The following is a 21,331-nucleotide window of genomic DNA, read 5'->3' on the forward strand; positions in this document are numbered from 1 at the left end:
AAGGCACACGGCAGGGCGCAGAAGAAAAGGAGTGCCATATGGTTTTTGAAAGGCAGATTTTGCTGAACTGGTTTTTAGATGCCATGTCCCATTTGAAGCCCCCCTGATGCACCCTTACAGTAGAAACTCCCCAAAAGTGACCCCATTTTGGAAACTAGGGGATAAGGTGCCAGTTTTATTGGTACTATTTTGGGGTACATATGATTATTAATTGCTCTATATTACGTTTTTTGTGAGGCAAAGTAACCAAAAAATTGCTGTTTTGGCACTGTTTTTATTTTTTACAACATTCGTCTGACAGGGTATATCAGGGATGGGCAAACTGCGGCTCTCCAACTGTTGTAAAACTACAACTCCCAGTATTCAATATGTGTGAGAGAATCTAAATCGCACATCCTCATTACTATGCTTTTGATATAACAACTGTTTTAAATTTCAGCATGATAAAACATGGCTTTACAGCACTATTATCAATAAATATGACCTATTGCTATGCACTATTAGGAGGCATTGGTATACAGTTTGATCAAAGAGCATAGGCCCACTTACCACGACAAGGTTGCCTCTTCAAGTGGGGACCTACTCTAACTTTAGCGCGGCACTGTGCAGCAACTATCATGCCCCCACACCACACCACCAGGCAATGGGAGCCAGCAGCCACACAGCGCCCTCACTGTGCAGCAAAGCCACCTAGACCCCGGGCCCCATAAGTCCACCAGCACAGCACAAAAGCAGCGACGGCCACCGCCCAGCACCACATAATGTGAACAGGTGCAAAGAGCTCACCTGTTCACAGCCTCTCAGGAACACCAACTGAGAGGTGGTAGGAATTTATAAACCCTTTGCAGACTTCTGCTAATTAAAAGCACCTGCGCCGAATGGGGAGGAGTTCTGATCCAGAGGGGGGAAAAGGAAAGTCTAAACAATGTATTCAATATGTGAGAGAGAATCTAAATCGCACATCCTCATTACTATGCTTTTGATATAACAACTGTTTTAAATTTCAGCATGATAAAACATGGCTTTACAGCACTATTATCAATAAATATGACCTATTGCTATGCACTATTAGGAGGCATTGGTATACAGTTTGATCAAAGAGCATAGGCCCACTTACCACATAAAGGTTGCCTCTTCAAGTGGGGACCTACTCTAACTTTGGCGCGGCACTGTGCAGCGACTATTGTGCCCCCACACCGCACCATAATGTGAACAGGTGCAAAGAGCTCACCTGTTCACAGCCTCTCCCATTGCCTGCTGGTGCGATGCGGGCTGAGACAGGAAGCGCATTGCGCTTCCTGATCTGTATACACAGCACTCGTTGAGTGATCTAGAAGGCAGGGACACCCGGGAACTGTCCCTGCCTTCTCTCTGGGGTGACCTGCTGTCACTGACAACAGGCCCCCCGCTCGTTTTAAAACGTCAATTCAGAGTTAAACAACCACCCATAGGACGTTTATATCCTATGGGCGGTCGGAAAGTGGTTAAACTAGCCATACATGCTCAATGACACTGGGCGAATGATGTATCATCTTTCTGGGCAGATCGTTCACTGAATGATCATTCATGGATTGGTGGCAAAAATTTAAAACATGGACATTGGTTGGCTAAAACAGCTATTAAATTTAAAACAAACAAATATAGAATAATAACAGCAGAAAAATGTAATATGGTCCATTTACACTTTATTTGAGACATCTGCCTATTAACAGTTGGAGCCCCACTGTATGGAAATTAGGCATGTGGTGCCGGAGTGTGGCATAAAATCAGGTAAGCAAGATTTCTGTGGATTAGGGCTCATGCACACAAATGTATTTTCTTTCCGTCTCAGTTCCTTTTTTTTTTTCCGGACCATATGTGGAACGATTCATTTCAATGGGTCCACCAAAAAATGGAAGATACTCTGTGTGCATTCCGTTTCCGTATGTCCGTATTTTCGTTCTGCAAAAAAAATAGAACATTTCCTATTATTGTCCACATTACGGACAAGGATAGAACTGTTCTAGTAGGGTTCAGCTGTTCCGTTCCGCAAAATACGGAATGCACACGGACGTCATCCGTGTTTTTTGCAGACTGCAAAATACATATGGTTGTGTGCATGAGCCCTTACTGTGAATCCACATTATAATGGAAAAATTGAGCAATCTAGGTCACTTCGAAGAAGGCATCCATTCTACACTGGCCAGGCCAGTTTTCCACCTCGTGGATTTTTTTTGGACAGTGGTGTTGAGACTATACAGAGAACGGTACTATGGAATTTTAATCAACTTCTTGAAGAAAAGGGTCAGAGGAGGACATAAAAAATTGATCTAATGAATAGATGGTGCACAATCAAGCAAATTTCAGCTGAAAGCAAAACAATGTCGGTGCTCAGGCAATTAGGTCCAAATGCTCAACTCATCATTCCTTATCACGGATGGGCAATGATAGCAGATGACCAGTTTAAGTGCCATTGCAGTCTAAAGGAAACTCGTGTGTGCAAAGAGCACACAAACTGGAAATAAATTGGTCATAAGAATTCAGATTTCTGATGCTCCATGTTGATAAGAGGATTATAATTTGGTGCAAAATGGCTTGAATCAATGAGGTAGTGAGCCAAAAAAAAGGGGGACTGGTGGGTGGGGATACCCTCTAAATCTCGCCTCTTTTTTATATAAACCCTTGTGGGCGCCAATAGAGGATTAGTGTTGGGCTGCTAGAGTGTGTGATAGCTTGTTTTTAGCGTTATGTTATATTAATATGTAGAGGGATATCAATTGTGTAGGAAAAAATTGTACAGGAAAAAATTGTACATACATGTATGTAAAAAAAATTTAAACAAGCGAAATAAACAAAATCTGCATACAAAGAGCGAGTGAAAAGTATACACATATAAAATCTGCTGAGAGAATAAAAGGATAAAAAATAAAAAATAGATTGTACATAAAAGTGGGATCACTGCATACAGCCTCTATTGCCTAAGAGGCCGTGTTCTGCAGCGTCGTACACAGTAGATGTGGTACAGTAGGATAGAACAATGGATAAAAGGTTTTTTTTGTTTAAAAATACCGACATATATATTATAATATTGTGGTATCATAAGTAAGTTTACTCACTTCACGAGGGGGGCGGTTTACCAGGATAAGCATAATACACCTGTAAACCGAGTACCCCCCCAGCCTGGATCGCTTCTAGAGTTATAACGGATGAAGGCAGCCAAACAACACGGGTGCTTCTCTTCAAAGGTCTTTATTTGCATGTAAAAAAATCCGGCTCTTCAAAGGTCTTTATTTGCATGTAAAAAAATCCGGCTCTTGAGCCGGATTTTTTTACATGCAAATAAAGACCTTTGAAGAGAAGCACCCGTGTTGTTTGGCTGCCTTCATCCGTTATAACTCTAGAAGCGATCCAGGCTGGGGGGGTACTCGGTTTACAGGTGTATTATGCTTATCCTGGTAAACCGCCCCCCTCGTGAAGTGAGTAAACTTACTTATGATACCACAATATTATAATATATATGTCGGTATTTTTAAACAAAAAAAACCTTTTATCCATTGTTCTATCCTACTGTACCACATCTACTGTGTACGACGCTGCAGAACACGGCCTCTTAGGCAATAGAGGCTGTATGCAGTGATCCCACTTTTATGTACAATCTATTTTTTATTTTTTATCCTTTTATTCTCTCAGCAGATTTTATATGTGTATACTTTTCACTCGCTCTTTGTATGCAGGTTTTATTTATTTCGCTTGTTTAAAAATTTTTTACATACATGTATGTACAATTTTTTCCTGTACAATTTTTTCCTACACAATTGATATCCCTCTACATATTAATATAACATAACGCTAACAACAAGCTATCACACACTCTAGCAGCCCAACACTAATCCTCTATTGGCGCCCACAAGGGTTTATATAAAAAAGAGGCGAGATTTGGAGGGTATCCCCATCCACCAGTCCCCCTTTTTTTTGGCTCACTACCTCACCCTATACAGGCAGACTTCCTTGTCGACCTGACCAAACCCGGAGCAGCCTCTAGCATCTATCACCCTACTTTCTCTCCACCCCGCTCCTATCCACCCGAGGCGCCTCAAGTCTTTCAGATCTAGTGGAAAGCCATTCCAAGAGATCCGTTTGACCCTCACACTTTCTCTCTCTCTCTCTTATACCCACTTTGAATCAATGAACCATTCCCATCAGACGTTAACAGTTCAGGCCGGTGGAACTGGAGTAATGGTGTGGGGAATGTTTTCTTAGCACACCCAAGGCCCTCTGATAACAGTGCATTGAGGTTTGGACAATATGGCCTACCTAATCTGTGTGGCACACCAAGTTCCTCCCTTTATGGCAGCTGTTTACACTATAGCAGAAGGACACTTTCAGAAGGACCATGCACCATGGCACAGGGGTATTATATTTATTGATTGGTTCCAGAAACATGACTGCAGGTTTTCCTTGCTTCCCTGGCCTTCAAAGTCTCCAGATCCTTATCCAATAGAGTATTTCTTGGACAAGTTATAATGGGCTGTTCAGACCACGTCAGCTCCTCCATCTAATTTGTGGCAACAAAAGTGGTAACCTATCCTTTCTACATGAGCCAATAGCCAATATTCCTGCAGAATGATTTCAATGCCTAGTGGAATATGTACCACAATAAGTTGCAGTGGTTTTTAAGGACAGAGGTCCAACGCTCTACAAGATAGGTGTCTCCAATACAGTGGTCATTCACTATAGTTTGCCCTTGTATTATTTCCTTTTTATTTTTTGATAGATATACAGTATGTATATAGCTACCGTAAAGGGGTATTCCAGGAGTTTACTTCTGATGGCCTATACTTAAATGATTCCATTGATATCTGATCAATGGGTGTCCAACACTGCAGACATCAGCTCTGGAACTAAAAAGCTCCACATTGAGGTGAACTGAACGGAAATGCTGCAGTAATCGGTTCTAGAGCTGTGTGGTTCCGGAGCTGCTTAGAAAAAGTGTGTTGCACTCCCGCCAATCAGATATTGATGACATATCCTGAGGATAGGCCACCAGTAGGGAAATCCTGGAATACCACTTTAAGCATGCTTCCATACAAATAATTAAATAGTTTTAGATAGCGGTCATGTTTTCATAGCAGGCCCATTTGGGTATATGATAAATGAAGTGATAGAACTATAATGGGCCCTGGAGCAGAGGATATCTACAGAGGGACATAGAGGCTTCATATGGTTAAGCTTACGGCAATTCTTGTATTCAGATGATTCATATTATTTGAAATTTGCATGAAAATATTTATATATATTTTTTACCTTTTGCAGATTCAAACAAAACTTAATGGTGCTCCATATGATGTGGCAAATTTGTTTGATAAAACTGCAAGTGAAATGGATCCACCAGGGTGAGTCTCATCTTAAACTGCATTTTTATGGTCATTACTTACATTGCAGCTCTGTCCATGCTTTTAATATTTTTTAATTATGCTCATACATGTCATTAACCAAAGTTCCCTCAGTGGAAAAAAAAATCTAAATGAACTAGCAAAATGCAGCGTTCTTCCACATTGCTGGTGGCCAGGGAATTACTATACATTGTGTACATGTTTATGTATGTATATATTTGTGTGTGTTTGCATGGATTATTATAATAAAGTCTAACAAACTAAGTAAACAGAAATAATCTCTGCATTACATTCAGTTCATAGTTTTCCATTACCTTCCAGGCCTAGTACAGTATGCAGTTAGCACCCTCTAGTGGTGCATACATGCAATCAGAATTATATCATTTGTCTATTTGGAAAAACAGAGCTCCTTTATATTCTGTAGGTATAATATGAAATTAACAAGCACAGAAATTTAGAACTAAACATGAAATGGTGGAAATTAATTCAAGTACATTGGCAGATCTGTCAGTGGGAGGCGGGTCCTATTCTGAGTTTTGCCATAAGGGCTCATAATAAGTATGCAACGTGGGAGTTTTTCTTTTTTCTAAAGCTCAGCACAGTATTTTTTTTGAGCATTTTTAAATAACTAGAACACGTTTTATAAGCCTCCCTACTAAAATGAAACAGTTTGATGCATTTACATTTGTATGTGTTTTTCCAGGATTACAACTGCCAATTTCTCAGCAAAATTCACTGCAAGATTTAACTATGTGGCAAATGAAACAATCATTAGCTATCTAAATGATGATCTCATAGGATTTCTGAACAGCACTGGTCAAAGCAAGCGTTCAACAGACCAAATTACAATTAGTGATGTAACTGATGGTAACAAATGTAAGTGTTCCTCCGTATCTGTAAATGGACAATTATATATATTAGACCTTTCTCTGTTTTATCATACAGTGCATTATTTGGTTTGTAACATATGAGAAAACAGGAAGCCAACCAACCATATATCATTAACAAAGACCTGGAGATTGGGAGGGGATTGATTGTCCCCTTCAAGAGCGGGCAATTTTTAAAGTTTTCATTTTCCTTTTTTACTCCCAGCCTTTCCAAACCATAACCTTTTTATTCCTCCATTCACATAGCCTTATGAGAGCTTATTTTTTGTGGTACAAGTTGTATTTTCTAATGGAACTATTGATGGTTGCATACAATGTAGTGGGAAGTGGGAAAAAATCCAAATGGGGTGGAATTATAAAAAAAAAACACAATTCCACCACCGTTATATGGGTTTTGTTTTTACAGCGTTCCCTATGTGGTAAAACTGACCTGTTCCCTTCATTTTCTGGGTGAGGACGATTACAACGATACCACATATGTATACTTTTTCTTGCATTTTAATACTGAAAAAAGTTGGAAAAAGCAAATATTTTTGTGGGAAGTGAAGAGACCAAAAAAAGTTGAATTGGCCATTTAGATTTTTTTCCCATATCGCTGTTTGTCTTATGGACTAAATACTTTTATATTTTAATAGCATGGGCATTTTCGCACACCTCAATGCCCAGGGCTTTATCATATGTTCTATGTGATATTCAAGATTACGATTTTGCGTGAGAAGCATACCCACATATAAAAACATAAAAAATATATATTTGGTATTGCCATGATCATTTTAACTCACAGAATAATTATTAATAATTATTATATCACTTACACAGCACAGTGAATGTCATCTCCACATTGACTAATAAGTTATACATAAAACATTATATATACGCCAGAAGTACATAACTTGTTCCACAAAAAAAAAGCCCCCACATGGCTATCTCAATGAAATGTGGACATTCAAGCATCCTGAAGTCTATAATAGGCTGTGTCCCTAAAGGGGTTATCCAATTTCAAGAAACCCCCCCCCCAACATGTGCCGAGCTCCTCACCGGTAATATACTTACCCCATTCCCTGCTTCCGGCGCCACTCCTGGTCCCCACACCGCCGCCATGGGAGCAGGGTAAGTATATTACTGGTGAGGGTCCTGGCACATGTGGGGGGGGGTTTTATTGAAATTGGATAACCCCTTTAAGGGGGTTATAACCTTTTATTTGATGGGCTAGCAATGTGATTCAATGTAATTTTTCTATTTTTTATTTTTTTGTGAATAATGCAGGATTATTTTCATATCCTTTTAGGGACATCATTTATGATTTTTTAGAATCTTTAGTCCTATAGTTTTAAAAAATGTGTTCTACCTACTTCAGGATCCCTGGTTGTCTTTGACATTTGGTTGCCGAACTTTGGCTGCCTGATAGCTAGAGAAGCTGCTTAAAGCCTGTGCCATAATTATGCCATGGCATGAGCTCTAGGGACCTGTGTTGTATGACATCATGGCTTTCTGCTTTACTCTTCCCTTGGCTCAGGACTTGTATACTTGGAGGGCTAAGGATAATGGGGAAAGAGGTAAAGTGGGATATAACGTGAAAATTATCATGTGCTAGGTACTTTTTCGCAACAATTTTAGCATCTGGTCTCACACACTGACCATGAAAGGAATATATATATATATATATATATATATATATATATATATATTTAAAAAATCCAGCATCCTGACTGTAAGCACATGTAGTGCAGGTAGGCCTGCGGAAGGCTTAATATGAATCTCATTCTTCATAGCCTGATCCATCATCCAGCTATATCCACCACACCCCATGCACTTAGAAGCACTACAGATATCTGCTAGTGATTGGCTCTTGCAGCTTTATATCTACTCCTCTATTTTATTAAGATGGCTGGATCATTGTACAAGACAAGCACTTTTTACCTTTTTTATCACTCGTATCTCCTAACATATTGTAGGTTCTTGCGATCAGAGCCCTCATTCCTCTTGTTTTAATTTTTGACTTGTTTGTTGCAATGTAATGTATGACTCTGTTTGTACATGAACCCTCCTATTGTAAAGTGCTGTGAAATATGAGAGCACTATATAAATAAAAATTATTATTATTATTATTATTATTAATAATACAAACCATAAGTCTTATAATTGTCAGCATCACTTTGTTTCATAGCTGTTCTTTTTTCCCGTAGCGAGTGTACAAGATTTGCTGAAGTATGCCAGTTGTCCTTATAACGGATACGACTTGGATCCTACGAACTTGCAGTGTGTCTCAAAGTGTGCCAACAGTGCATACTGTAAGAATGATGGCATCTGTCAGATTCTTGATGGAAATGTTAGCTGCAGGTATGTTGTTATGCTTTCATTTTAAAGTATTTTATGTTCAAAACGGATTTACAGGAAGTCATCTAAAAGCAATTATACAGCATACAGCAGTACTGTAACATACAAGTATTTTTCGCCCTATAAGACGCACTCCCCCCCCCAAAAAAAATATATAGCAGTGCGTCTTATGGGGGCGAATGCTGCGGCCGTCCGGTGAATATGCTGAGAGGGAGGAGGGGCTGGGGGCCGGCATCTGTTTCTGTAATGGCAGCGGGGCCCGGTGCAGTCAATGTATTCTACTACACCGGGCCCTGCTCTCTGTAGTATACGGTAATCATATCAAACTTGTGGGTATTGTTTAACTATTCCAATCATCTTAAATCTAGCGCTGTACTACTTACAACTAACTTCTTGGCAGTCAGGAGGCCGGGCAGGAGCTCGTAGCGTTGCTCACTACGCTCACTGCGCCGCCCACTTTATGAATGAAGCAGGCGTCGCAGGCGCAGTGAGCGTAGTGAGCTACGCTACGTGTGCCCGCCTGGCCTCCTGACTGCCAAGAAGTTAGTTGTAATTAGTATAGCGCTAGATTTAAGATGATTGGAATAGTTTATGATTACCGTATACAGTACTACAGAGAGCGGGGCCCGGTGTAGTAGAATATAGTGACTGCACCGGGCCCCGCTGCCATTACAGAAACAGATGCCGCCCCCATTCACTACACAGGGACACTTTTATGGGGGATCTGTGGATGACACATAAGATGCTATATATGTGTCATCCACAGATGCCCCCATAACAGTGCCATCCACAGAGGCCCCCATAACAGTGCCATCCACAGATGCCCCCATAACAATGCCATCCACATATGCCCCATAACAGTGCCATCTACATATGCCCCTATAACAGTGCCATCCACAGATGCCCCCATAACAGTGTCATTCACAGATCCCCCATAATAGTGTCATCCACAGACCACTATTACGGTAGTTCAAAACCCACCAAAAGCACACCTTTTGGTTCAAAATATTTTTTTTCTTATTTTCCTCCTCAAAAACCCAGGTACGTCTTATGGGCAGGTGCGTCTTATAGGGTGAAAAATACGGTACATTTAACAGGAATTTAGATAATATAGAGATAAAGGGTATTGGTATTTAGGGAGCTGGATTCTTCTAAGACAGCAGGCAATTATTGGGAAAAATAAAGGCTCCTAGGAGAGACAGTGAGAGTCATGATTCCGCTACCCACACTGTATGATTGACAGCTTTCTGTGCACACACTGATACAGGGAGAGCTGTCAGTTATCCTGAGTTGGCAAGGTAATCAGGACTCTTATTGTCTCTCCTAGGGGTCCTGTTAAGATTTACTTTATTTTAATGTTTTTTTTACTCCATTTATATTTAAATTATGCCCTATCCACATTTAATTGGTGGGGGCCAACCACTGGTACAGAGAATGTGGGTTCCATTCAACTGTATGCATGGAACAGCAGGTATCACATGGATGCTGCCGCACCATTTATTCTGTAGAGGGCTGCTAGCCCCAAACTCAGTTATCAATGCACCTGACAAACACTGCGGAAACCATTGTGGTTATCACTCCCCTATGTGGGCTAGAAAGGAAGAAAAACAAAAATATGTTCTAACTGGATTATGTTTTAATTTATGCCAAATAGAATCTAATTTGTCGGTAGTAATTTGCAAGTGTAAATTCAGCATACATAGAAATGGTCTTCACCCTGAATAATTCTTTCCAAGCAATATAAAGGGAATGCCATCTACAGCTAGAGGATACCAGCCTCCCGTGTGATCAGTTTAGCTCTTATACTCATGATATCATATATAAACACAACAAGACTTTATATTTTTCTGCATTTTTCTTATTTCAGTTGTAAACCCTTTTCTATATATATCACATCTGGACCAACATGTGAAAATCTCTCTATGAACCTGAATGCATTCTTTGGCATATTATTTGGATCTTTGGCCTTCCTTCTTCTGCTGCTCCTGGGAATCTGGTTTGGAGTACGGTGGTATAGAAAGAGAAAACAGAATCATGGTGATACAGATGAGTAAGTGACAACTACTGTAGATTTTTATATCAAATGCACATAAAAAAAAAAAAAAGAAAATTACCTTTTGTCAGAGCAATGCAATTTTCTGTGAAATATTAAATGGATTGGCCACTATAGGCTTGAATTACTTAGACTGTCATTTCATATGTCAGTCTTGGTAATCAGGTTCACATGTTTCATATGCTCCAAATTTATTAAGAGGCACACACCAATGTTAGATTTAGGTTTAAAATGCTTAATAGTGTTTTCCGACATTTTTATACTGATGACCTATCCTCTGAAAAGGTATCTGATTGGTGAGGACCCCCGCTGATCAGCTGTTTTGAGAAGGCAGTGGCGCTCCTGTGAGCATTGTCGCCTTCTCACAGCTCACCAAGTACAGCGCTGTACATCCTCCTAGGCCAGGTGACACATGAACGTGTCGTCACTGACCTAGAAAAAGCAGCGAGAAGCCCACAGCACTCACAGGAGCGCCACTGCCTTCTCAACCAGCTGATCAGTAGGGGAGTTGGGTGACGGACCCAACCAATCAGATAGTGATGACTTATCCAGAGGACAGGTCATCAGTATAAAAATGTTGGAAAAGCCCCTTTAATTCTTGTTTACAGCATTCATTATAACTCACAGCCAGATGCTCCGGTCCAAAAAGAAAAAGGTCACTGATGGAGGATCATGTGACTATTTCTATCCATCAGCAGCCTCTGTTGACTATCATTGCTCACAGCACTTTTCATGTGCTAGTTTCTAATGCTGTGCTAAGTGATTGGACAGGACTGGTCACATGACAATCTGTCAGCGGACATTTTTTAACTGGAGCACCGAGCTGTGTGTAAAGATGAATGCTGTTCCTAGAACATGTGTAGAAATAAAGATATAGTGGCCACATTCATTTTTCTTTTATAATAACATGTAAATGTACAGCACAGACCAAAAGTTTGGACACACCTTCTCATTCAAAGAGTTTTCTTTATTTTCATGACTATGAAAATTGTAGATTCACACTGAAGGCATCAAAACTATGAATTAACACATGTGGAATTAGATACATAGCAAACAAGTGTGAAACAACTGAAAATATGTCATATTCTAGGTTCTTCAAAGTAGCCACCTTTTGCTTTGATTACTGCTTTGCACACTCTTGGCATTCTCTTGATGAGCTTCAAGAGGTAGTCCCCTGAAATGGTTTTCACTTCACAGGTGTGCCCTGTCAGGTTTAATAAGTGGGATTTCTTGCCTTATAAATGGGGTTGGGACCATTAGTGGCGTTGAGGAGAAGTCAGGTGGATACACAGCTGATAGTCCTACTGAATAGACTGTTAGAATTTGTATTATGGCAAGAAAAAAGCAGCTAAGTAAAGAAAAACGAGTGGCCATCATTACTTTAAGAAATGAAAGTCAGTCAGTCAGCCGAAAAATTGGGAAAACTTTGAAAGTAAAGGCAATTTGACCATGAAGGAGAGTGATGGGGTGCTGCGCCAGATGACCTGGCCTCCATAGTCACCAGACCTGAACCCAATAGAGATGGTTTGGGGTGAGCTGGACCGCAGAGTGAAGTCAAAAGGGCCAACAAGTGCTAAGCATCTCTGGGAACTCCATCAAGACTGTTGGAAGACCATTTCAGGGGACTACCTCTTGAAGCTCATCAAGAGAATGCCAAGAGTGTGCAAAGCAGTAATCAAAGCAAAAGATGGCTACTTTGAAGAACCTAGAATATGACATATTTTCAGTTGTTTCACACTTGTTTGTTAGGTTTATAATTCCACATGTGTTAATTCATAGTTTTGATGCCTTCATAGTCATGAAAATAAAGAAAACTCTTTGAATGAGAAGGTGTGTCCAAACTTTTGGTCTGTACTGTATGTAATCATAAAAATGACACCGAACGCATGCCAGTTATTCTACCATTTTACATGTAAAGGAGGATTTATTAATACACATCGTATAAGAGATGCACTGGTCTTTCCCATAGTGCAGTGAAGCCCAAATATTATAACAGGGAGCATGTCCTGTTGATGAATCTGGTGTAGGGTAAGCCCACCTGTTTTTTGTAATATGCAGAAAATGTCAATCTTGGCTTATAAAACGTGTAGCATAAGCTTAATAAATTTGTGCTAAATGCCATTTTTGTAACACTATCTAAGTACTGCCTTGCTCATAGTTTTAAGTGCATTTTTTCACCTTTTGACCCTTTTAACTTTTTGAGTGTTGTTTTCTCTCATCATCTACTAATATAATATTATTTATTTTATTTTCTTAATTAGAATGTACGAAACCCGGTTTAGCTGGAAAACATCTCTATTTTCATGTAAGTACAAGTACATATCTCATGTTAACAATAAAATGTATATATATATATATATATGTTATTTGCTCATTTCTTAATGTTAACAGTACTAACACTTATTATGTGAATCCATTTTAGCCTTTGAGCGGCTTGGAGAATCAGAAATTCCAAGTTCAGAAGAAGGCACTAAAGCTCCACATTTGGTCAACTGGAAACCTCACCTTGAAAAAGTCAATAGTTTAGTAGAGGTATGAGAACTAATATGTTACATCTTCAAAATATGTATCAGTACAGCTTAATTTCCTTATTTTATACCGGTATGACTATAATAATAATGTTTGGCTTCACTTGAAGCATTTTTTAAAACAATTTACTCTTGTTTATGTTAGTTGATGAACAGTAATTATTACTAGATTGCTCCTGAACACTGTAGAATCCTCTGTTGTCACAGTATTTTATCGTTATTCACACACAGCATGTGCCCTAAGGAGACTTCTGAGCTGTGTAGGGGCCCTTTATATAGGCCAAGATAGTCGGTATCGAGCGTTAATAGGAACACTTGCTAGTGATTATCTGGTGATGTAAATGTAACGCTGAGTACCAGATGAACAAGCGAAATGCACACTATGCTGGACAGAGAGGGGCACAACATGAAGAGGCACAGACAGACCCTTCCAGGGTGTGATTGATCTATAGTTATGACCATGGTGATCACAGGATCTAAACAAGTCTATCATAGAAATGAAAACACAACCCAAATAAGCTTCTACAATTTTAAGTTGTTGCCATCATCTTTCTTTAGGAGGTTCGATCTTGGGTCTGATTAATTCATGGAGCTCATCTAGGTTTTGATTAATTAAGTGGGTTTGGTGTGGAGTCTAAGTACCGTTTTTTTTTCACTTTATAAGGCTCAGTTTTTTCCTCCAAAAGTGGGGGGGGGGAAATGGCAGTGTGTCTTATAAAATGAATGGTGTGCTTTTTAAATGTCTTGACACTGATACATCGCCGGCCGCTATGCTACACAGAGCGGCCTGCAATGTATCAGCGAGGAGGGGCTGGAGGCTGGAAACTGCTGTTTCACTCGAGGCGGGGCCTGGTGCAATCACTGTACTCCATTACACCGGGCCTCACTCACAGTAGTTTTCATATGTAAACTCCATTCATGTAATCTTCAAGCAGTGGCTCTGCTTTAAACTAGCACAATCCTCTGTAGTAGTACTCACTATCAAAGTGGCAGGCAGGCCGGAAGCGTAACCTCACTCACTCATTCACGCTCCTGCTTCATTAATGAAGTGGGAGGAGCGAGCGTGAATGAGTGAGTGAGGTTACGCTTCCGGCCTGCCTGCCACTTTGATAGTGAGTACTACTACAGAGGATTGTGCTAGTTTAAAGCAGAGCCACTGCTTTAGGATTACATGAATGGAGTTTACATATGAAAACTGCTGTGAGCAGGCCCGGTGCACTCACTGTACTCCATTACACCGGGCCGCCGTTCACAGCAGTCTTTATATGTAAAATCTTTTTATGTAATGCTCCAGCAATGGCTCTGCTTTCATCTGTAACAGTACTCACTATCAAAGCAGCGGTCTGGCCGGCGCAAGACGTCACTCAGTCAGTCATGCTCCTGCAGCGTACTCAAGTTGTGTTTATAAATGTCCCTGGGTGTTGTAGTGCAATAGACACTGACCTGAGACGGCTGACTCTCTGCAAGGGCAGGTGATGATAGGAAATGTTCGTGACGCCAGTGCCAATTAAACGGTGGCACGCCGTTTGCGGATAGCAGGAATAACTGAGGAACACGTGAGGTTAAAGCAGAACTCCAACTTTAGTAGTTATCATAAATATAGGGACATTAACGGAAACGCAGTTCCTTTGCATACAGTCGATTTTTCAATACAGTTGATGCAGGCAATACAGTTACAGCAAGGTGACTTCAGAGTGTTTAACTCAGGACTTGCAGTACAGGCAGCTTGCACTCTATTCCTGACTGATCCTGGAACATAGAAACTCTTCTCCAAGGTCCAATGCCCTGCTCTGGCGTATATCTTTGGTTTTATCCTTATAAAGTACCTCCTCTGTGGTCTTAAGTACCTCTTGCTTTCCTTGGCTTGCCTCTGTCCCTCTCAGCTTCCTCAGGCTCTTTAAATGAGGTATTCCTGCTTCTGCATATGGGAACTCAGGAGGGGAACCTTCTTCTTGAATCTGGAACCCGGTTACAGGGACTACAATACCCTCTCCTGGTCTGCAGGCTTCAGGCCTGGGCTTGACTCGGACATTGTCTAATCTCCAACTGGTTAGACTAGACTGCTTCCTTAGACTCTAGAAACTTCTGAACTCCCCTCACTTCCTAGGCCGGGCCTTATATAAACTAGGGCTCCCTAGCTCCCTCTAATGACTAAGAGCTGGAATGACACCCCTAGCAGGCCTGTACATGCAAGTTTCACAGTAACAGGGAAATACATAGCATTACATTCAATTACATTTTATAACCAACCTCCCCATAAATAAGGGGACACGACAGCACACAAGGTGACCCTTTTGTAGTGACGGGCATTACCGTCCCCGTACACTACATACCCCACTGCTTTAAGCTAAGTACGACCTCGTACTCCATCAGGGCTCGCCCAACTGGAATCTCTACCTGAAACAGAAAAAACACATGCAGGCATACATATATGTAATTCATCTGCATTTACATTCAGATCAGGTCCAATTGATAAAGGTGAAGGGTAGTGACAAGGGGCGTCGTTCTCTTCTTCTCAGGATAGTGAATGGAACTGGGGCGCTGACCTGGCACAGCGTAACATTATAACCAGGATAGTCCATAACAATGAATAAGTCCATATTAGAACAGCGAAATAGATAAAACAGTATAAAAGTTCTTGGAGGCTCAAAGAACAAACATGAGTCCGTACCCAGATTACTTTCCTATTAAATGACAGAGGCTCTCATGCGGTGGAGTCCATCTCTGGGCACATTTCCTTTTAAAAGAGCAAAAATCTCAGAGGCTCAGGTTCTTTTGAGTCTGTCTCCGGGCACGGTTCCTTAGTATGAAATGGCACAATAAAATGACAGCAAAGACAAGTGCTGTAACACCCCTGATCAACCTGAAAAGGGGGTTAAGGGTAAAAAGGTGCAACTAAGGAACAGGCACAACTTGGCGTGGGATAGCAAAAGCAGGCAGGAGGTCCTGGAAACAAACTGGGCTTCGTTGACTTTAATACTTCAGTGGTCAACACCCACCACTGAGCCGTGGATGAACTGGCAGCAGCAACAAACGACCAGTAAACATAGGACTCCTGTCCTGAAAGGGTTAACAACATAATTCCTGGGTGGAATAAATCAAAGGCCTAGCAGGCTGATTCACAGGGGTATGTCATAATTACCCGGCTCTGCTGGCAAGTACGGCCTGTAGTAGTCCTCTACAGGAGGATGTGCCCACATAACTGTGTTAGGGGGCAGCTGCAAGGTAAAGGGGCCCCTAATAGGTATTGGCCCCATGGGCCCAGGGGTAAACCCTTGGGTGGACCGAACTGGTCCCGGCATGATGATTGTGGGATGTAAGGCAGTTGGTACCGCCGCCGCACGCGGTCCGGTGGGCTCGGTGCAGCAACTCACAGGAATAACGGGTCTTCCTTGGGGCACCGACGGAGCGGTGGCAGCAGAAGGTGGTCTACGGGTGGTGACAGGCACCCTTACCTCATCCTTCTTTGGCGGCGTCCGGATCCTGGCGGTCGCGATCTTGCGCAGCTCCCGCAACTTCTCCTCCAGCCGAACAGTCTGTTCACCGATGCTCTCCGTGTCGGAGTCGCTGTCATCTGCTGGCGCCGCCGGCGCAGGTACAGTCAACGATGGCGCGGACTCGGCCTCTGCAGGTTCTGGTGGTGCATCGGGTCTCCGACCCCTCCGGATGTTCTCAAAGGTATTGCGAAGTCCTTTTAAGTTTTCCATATCTTGTATGGTCTTCTCCCGACGGGGCAGCTCGGGGGAAGGATAGGGGCTCACCCATTTTTCCAACACGGTTGGCTGCCAGAAGACGTTAGGCCCAATGAAGGAGCTCCGCTCCTGGAAGGCGTGATGGGCCGGCTCTGGAGAGCGTTCCGGTTCCCGCTCGCAGCCAGAGTAGTCTTCTTCTTCTGCTTCCCAGTCCTCAGGTCCTCGCTTGGGACGGGTCACGGCAGTTGCATAAGGGCCTCTCAGGCTCTCGGCAGGGGTGAACTCCACTTCCTCTCCCTCGCGGAGGCTGTGCTGATAGGAAGGGAGGTAGTCTCTTTTGACAGATCTTCTGTTAACATATAAGTCTCTGCCAGTCAAATAATCTTGGATGAACCCGTAGCCACGGGTTTTATCAAAGGACACCACCAACCCCTTTCTCCTTTCCAGGCGGGGTTGGGTGCTGGTGTGTCGTTCATGGATAGTCTTGGTCAATTCCTCATAATAGATTTTAGTCTTTGTATTCCGCTTTATAGCGGCCTCCCGGATCTCTGCCATTAACGAAGACCACTTGAAAGAGGGCTGAAAGAAGTCTCTCCAAGAGCCATAGCAGGGCTCTGGTTCTTTCTCCCGTGGCAGGCAGGTGGGTTTCTCCGGTCCCGGAGAGTAGGCCGGTGGAGCCTCTTCTGGCTCTACACCAATGTCCATGTTCGGTCTTTCAGGCGTGGACGTCGCAGCAAAGCTCTGTTCACTCTCCAACATGCTCGATCCTTTTCTGGAGAGCGACAGGGTGGCGCCAACAAGTTCAGCCAGATCCTCCCATTGCCCTGGGAGGCCGCCCCCCAGGTATTCCAGTATATGGAAGGCGGAGTCCATGCTGGCAGACATGCAAATGTCCAGACAGGCTGTGGCGCCTGACCTTGAACCCTTTCCCGCTTCTTCATCAGAAAGGCGCCAATTTTTCCCGCATTTTCGGGATGAAGATGACGCAGCAGTAAATTCAGCAAGCTCAGCGGCCATCTTTAGCAAGAAACGCTGTCGATTCACTGACAGCAAGCAGGATGATAAAAAGTCCATAAAACCACACTCCAATGCGGCGATTTTCTTCCTCTTGATAGCGCAACACTGCACAGCGCTTTTTGGAGGTTTTAGGTACACTTTGGGTATGCTTTTCAGTCCACAAAGTCCACTTTAATAAAACAGGCAAATTGTCACTTTGGTCACAGGGCAACGGTATAAGGCACAAAGTTCACGCTTCTTGCACTAGAAAGCGTGCGTATCCTGTTCGTGACGCCAAAAGAGAGGTGCAGCGTACTCAAGTTGTGTTTATAAATGTCCCTGGGTGTTGTAGTGCAATAGACACTGACCTGAGACGGCTGACTCTCTGCAAGGGCAGGTGATGATAGGAAATGTTCGTGACGCCAGTGCCAATTAAACGGTGGCACGCCGTTTGCGGATAGCAGGAATAACTGAGGAACACGTGAGGTTAAAGCAGAACTCCAACTTTAGTAGTTATCATAAATATAGGGACATTAACGGAAACGCAGTTCCTTTGCATACAGTCGATTTTTCAATACAGTTGATGCAGGCAATACAGTTACAGCAAGGTGACTTCAGAGTGTTTAACTCAGGACTTGCAGTACAGGCAGCTTGCACTCTATTCCTGACTGATCCTGGAACATAGAAACTCTTCTCCAAGGTCCAATGCCCTGCTCTGGCGTATATCCTTGGTTTTATCCTTATAAAGTACCTCCTCTGTGGTCTTAAGTACCTCTTGCTTTCCTTGGCTTGCCTCTGTCCCTCTCAGCTTCCTCAGGCTCTTTAAATGAGGTATTCCTGCTTCTGCATATGGGAACTCAGGAGGGGAACCTTCTTCTTGAATCTGGAACCCGGTTACAGGGACTACAATACCCTCTCCTGGTCTGCAGGCTTCAGGCCTGGGCTTGACTCGGACATTGTCTAATCTCCAACTGGTTAGACTAGACTGCTTCCTTAGACTCTAGAAACTTCTGAACTCCCCTCACTTCCTAGGCCGGGCCTTATATAAACTACGGCTCCCTAGCTCCCTCTAATGACTAAAAGCTGGAATGACACCCCCTAGCAGGCCTGTACATGCAAGTTTCACAGTAACAGGGAAATACATAGCATTACATTCAATTACATTTTATAACCAACCTCCCCATAAATAAGGGGACACGACAGCACACAAGGTGACCCTTTTGTAGTGACGGGCATTACCGTCCCCGTACACTACACTCCTCCCACTTAATTAATGAAGCTGGAAGTAGCGTGACTAACGGAGTGAGTTACGTTACGCTGCTGGCCGGACCACTGCTTTGATAGTGAGTACTGTTACAGAAGAAAACAGTCAGTGCTGGAGCATTACATAAAAATATTTTACATATAAAGACTGCTGTGAGCGGGTGCCCGGTGGTGTAATGGAGGTCACTATTCACACAGAGACAAAATACTGTGACACATACTGTATGATACTGTGACCAGCATAAAGATCATCTTATGCTGGTCACAGTAGCATATGTGTCACAGTATATTGTCCCTGTGTGAATAGTGACCCCCATTACATAAGATGCTATATTTGTGTCATCCACACATCCCCCATAGCAGTGTATCATCCACACATCCCCCATAACAGTGCGTCATCCACAGATCCCCCATAACAGTGTCCTCCACAGATCTCCCTATAACTGTGTATCATCTACAGATCCCCCATAACAGTGTCCTCCACAGATCTCCCTATAACTGTGTATCATCTACAGATCCCCCATAACAGTGTCATCCACAGATCCCCATAACAATGTCATCCACAGATACCCCATAACCGTGTCATCCACAGATACCCCATAACCGTGTCATCCACAGATACCCCATAACCGTGTCATCCACAGATACCCCATAACCGTGTCATCCACAGATACCCCATAACCGTGTCATCCACAGATACCCCATAACCGTGTCATCCACAGATACCCCATAACCGTGTCATCCACAGATACCCCATAACCGTGTCATCCACAGATACCCCATAACCGTGCCATCCACAGATACCCCATAACAGTGCCATCCACAGATCCCCCATAACAGTGCGTCATCCACAGATCCCCCATAACACTGTCATCCACAGACCACCATTAGTTCAAAACCCACCAAAAGCACACTTTTTGGTTCAACTTTTTTTTCTTCTTATTTTCCTCCTCAAAAATCTAGGTGTGTCTTATAAAGCAAAAAATATGGTAATTAAGGGAACTGATCTGGGGTCTAATTCATTTAGGAGGTCTGGTCTGGGGTCTGATGAATTTAGTTGATCTAGTCTGGAGTCTGATTCATTTAGGGAGTTTGGACTGGGGTTTGGTAAATTTATGGACTCTGATCTATGGCCTAAATTAATTTATAGGTTTAAAAGTTTACTGTGGCGCCTATTATTTTCTATTTATGCCCCTCTTTCATCTGTATGCACATATTCAGGCACTAGAATTTTGAGAGCATTGTCTACATTGGGAAAAATTAGATCTCATTGTCTAGAGCAGTATAAGTTAGAAATACAGTCCTTGGTCCCACTATAGGATTCTATGTCAGAGCTTGAGCCCGCTGTAGGATTCTCTGGCAGAGCCTCTGGTAAACCGGTGGCCCATTCAGACCATGTAAACAATAGAATAGAAAATAGTGGGAAAATAGTGTTGGGAATCTTAGGTTTAAATAGCAATTAATCCTGTATAATTGATTGAGAAAGGTTGAACTTGTTGGTCTTGTGTCTTTTTAACCTATGTGAAATAGTCCATATTTGTAAACCTTTCCAACGGCATATCTTTTTTCCCCCCCTCTAGGTTAAGATAAAACGACCAGAAATAATACCGGGCTCGGTCAAGAATGGAATGACTTCTGAATAAAATTATTTTATTTCTATGATATTTTAGTTGAATATCTAAAATTGAGATATATTTAATGTGCAGAGAACAAAAATTCTCTAGTGATTGCAAGGCATAGTTGATTCTGAATGTGTATGGTGCTGACCTCCCTCAGTATTGCACCTTGTAAAATACATCAAAGATATTTACCATATGAAATACTGTATGAACTCTATCCTCAAAGGATGCAATTCAATTCTGACTTATCAGAATTCAGATGTGTTGTTTTGTGCTCTACATTATTGGTACATTTTAAATATTTAAAGGAATGTGCCATGAAAAATATTCTACATTTTTTAAACAAGGTCCTGGATCTGAATACACTGATCTATTCAATAAATCTGTATCTGTACAGTGCAACCTGCTGTTTGTTCTTTTCCTTACAGTATTTCTTGTCCTCCTAACTGAGGTGGTCACAAACTCTTAGTTGAAATTTTCAACTGTCACCAGCCATTCTTCTGTTAGAAGTAGTGATGAGCGGCAAGAGCAATATTCGAATTTGCGATATTTCGCAAATATTTTGTAGAATATTCGTCATATAT

General features: G+C 42.1%; 1 protein-coding gene across 1 annotated transcript in view; it reads left to right on the plus strand.

Annotated features, from left to right (window-relative positions):
* Window positions 1-20,771, plus strand: part of LOC120999139 — a 260,278-nt gene extending 239,507 nt beyond the window's left edge. The window contains exons 61-67 of the mRNA XM_040430012.1: window positions 5,293-5,372; window positions 6,076-6,248; window positions 8,446-8,599; window positions 10,464-10,646; window positions 12,911-12,954; window positions 13,072-13,181; window positions 20,709-20,771. Coding sequence (XP_040285946.1) covers window positions 5,293-5,372; window positions 6,076-6,248; window positions 8,446-8,599; window positions 10,464-10,646; window positions 12,911-12,954; window positions 13,072-13,181; window positions 20,709-20,771 — 807 coding nt within the window. The remainder of the gene's footprint in view (window positions 1-5,292; window positions 5,373-6,075; window positions 6,249-8,445; window positions 8,600-10,463; window positions 10,647-12,910; window positions 12,955-13,071; window positions 13,182-20,708) is intronic.
* Window positions 20,772-21,331: the final 560 nt, after the last annotated feature.

This window comes from Bufo bufo, chromosome 4, assembly GCF_905171765.1.
Source record: "Bufo bufo chromosome 4, aBufBuf1.1, whole genome shotgun sequence".
Classification (NCBI taxonomy): Eukaryota; Metazoa; Chordata; class Amphibia; order Anura; family Bufonidae; genus Bufo; species Bufo bufo.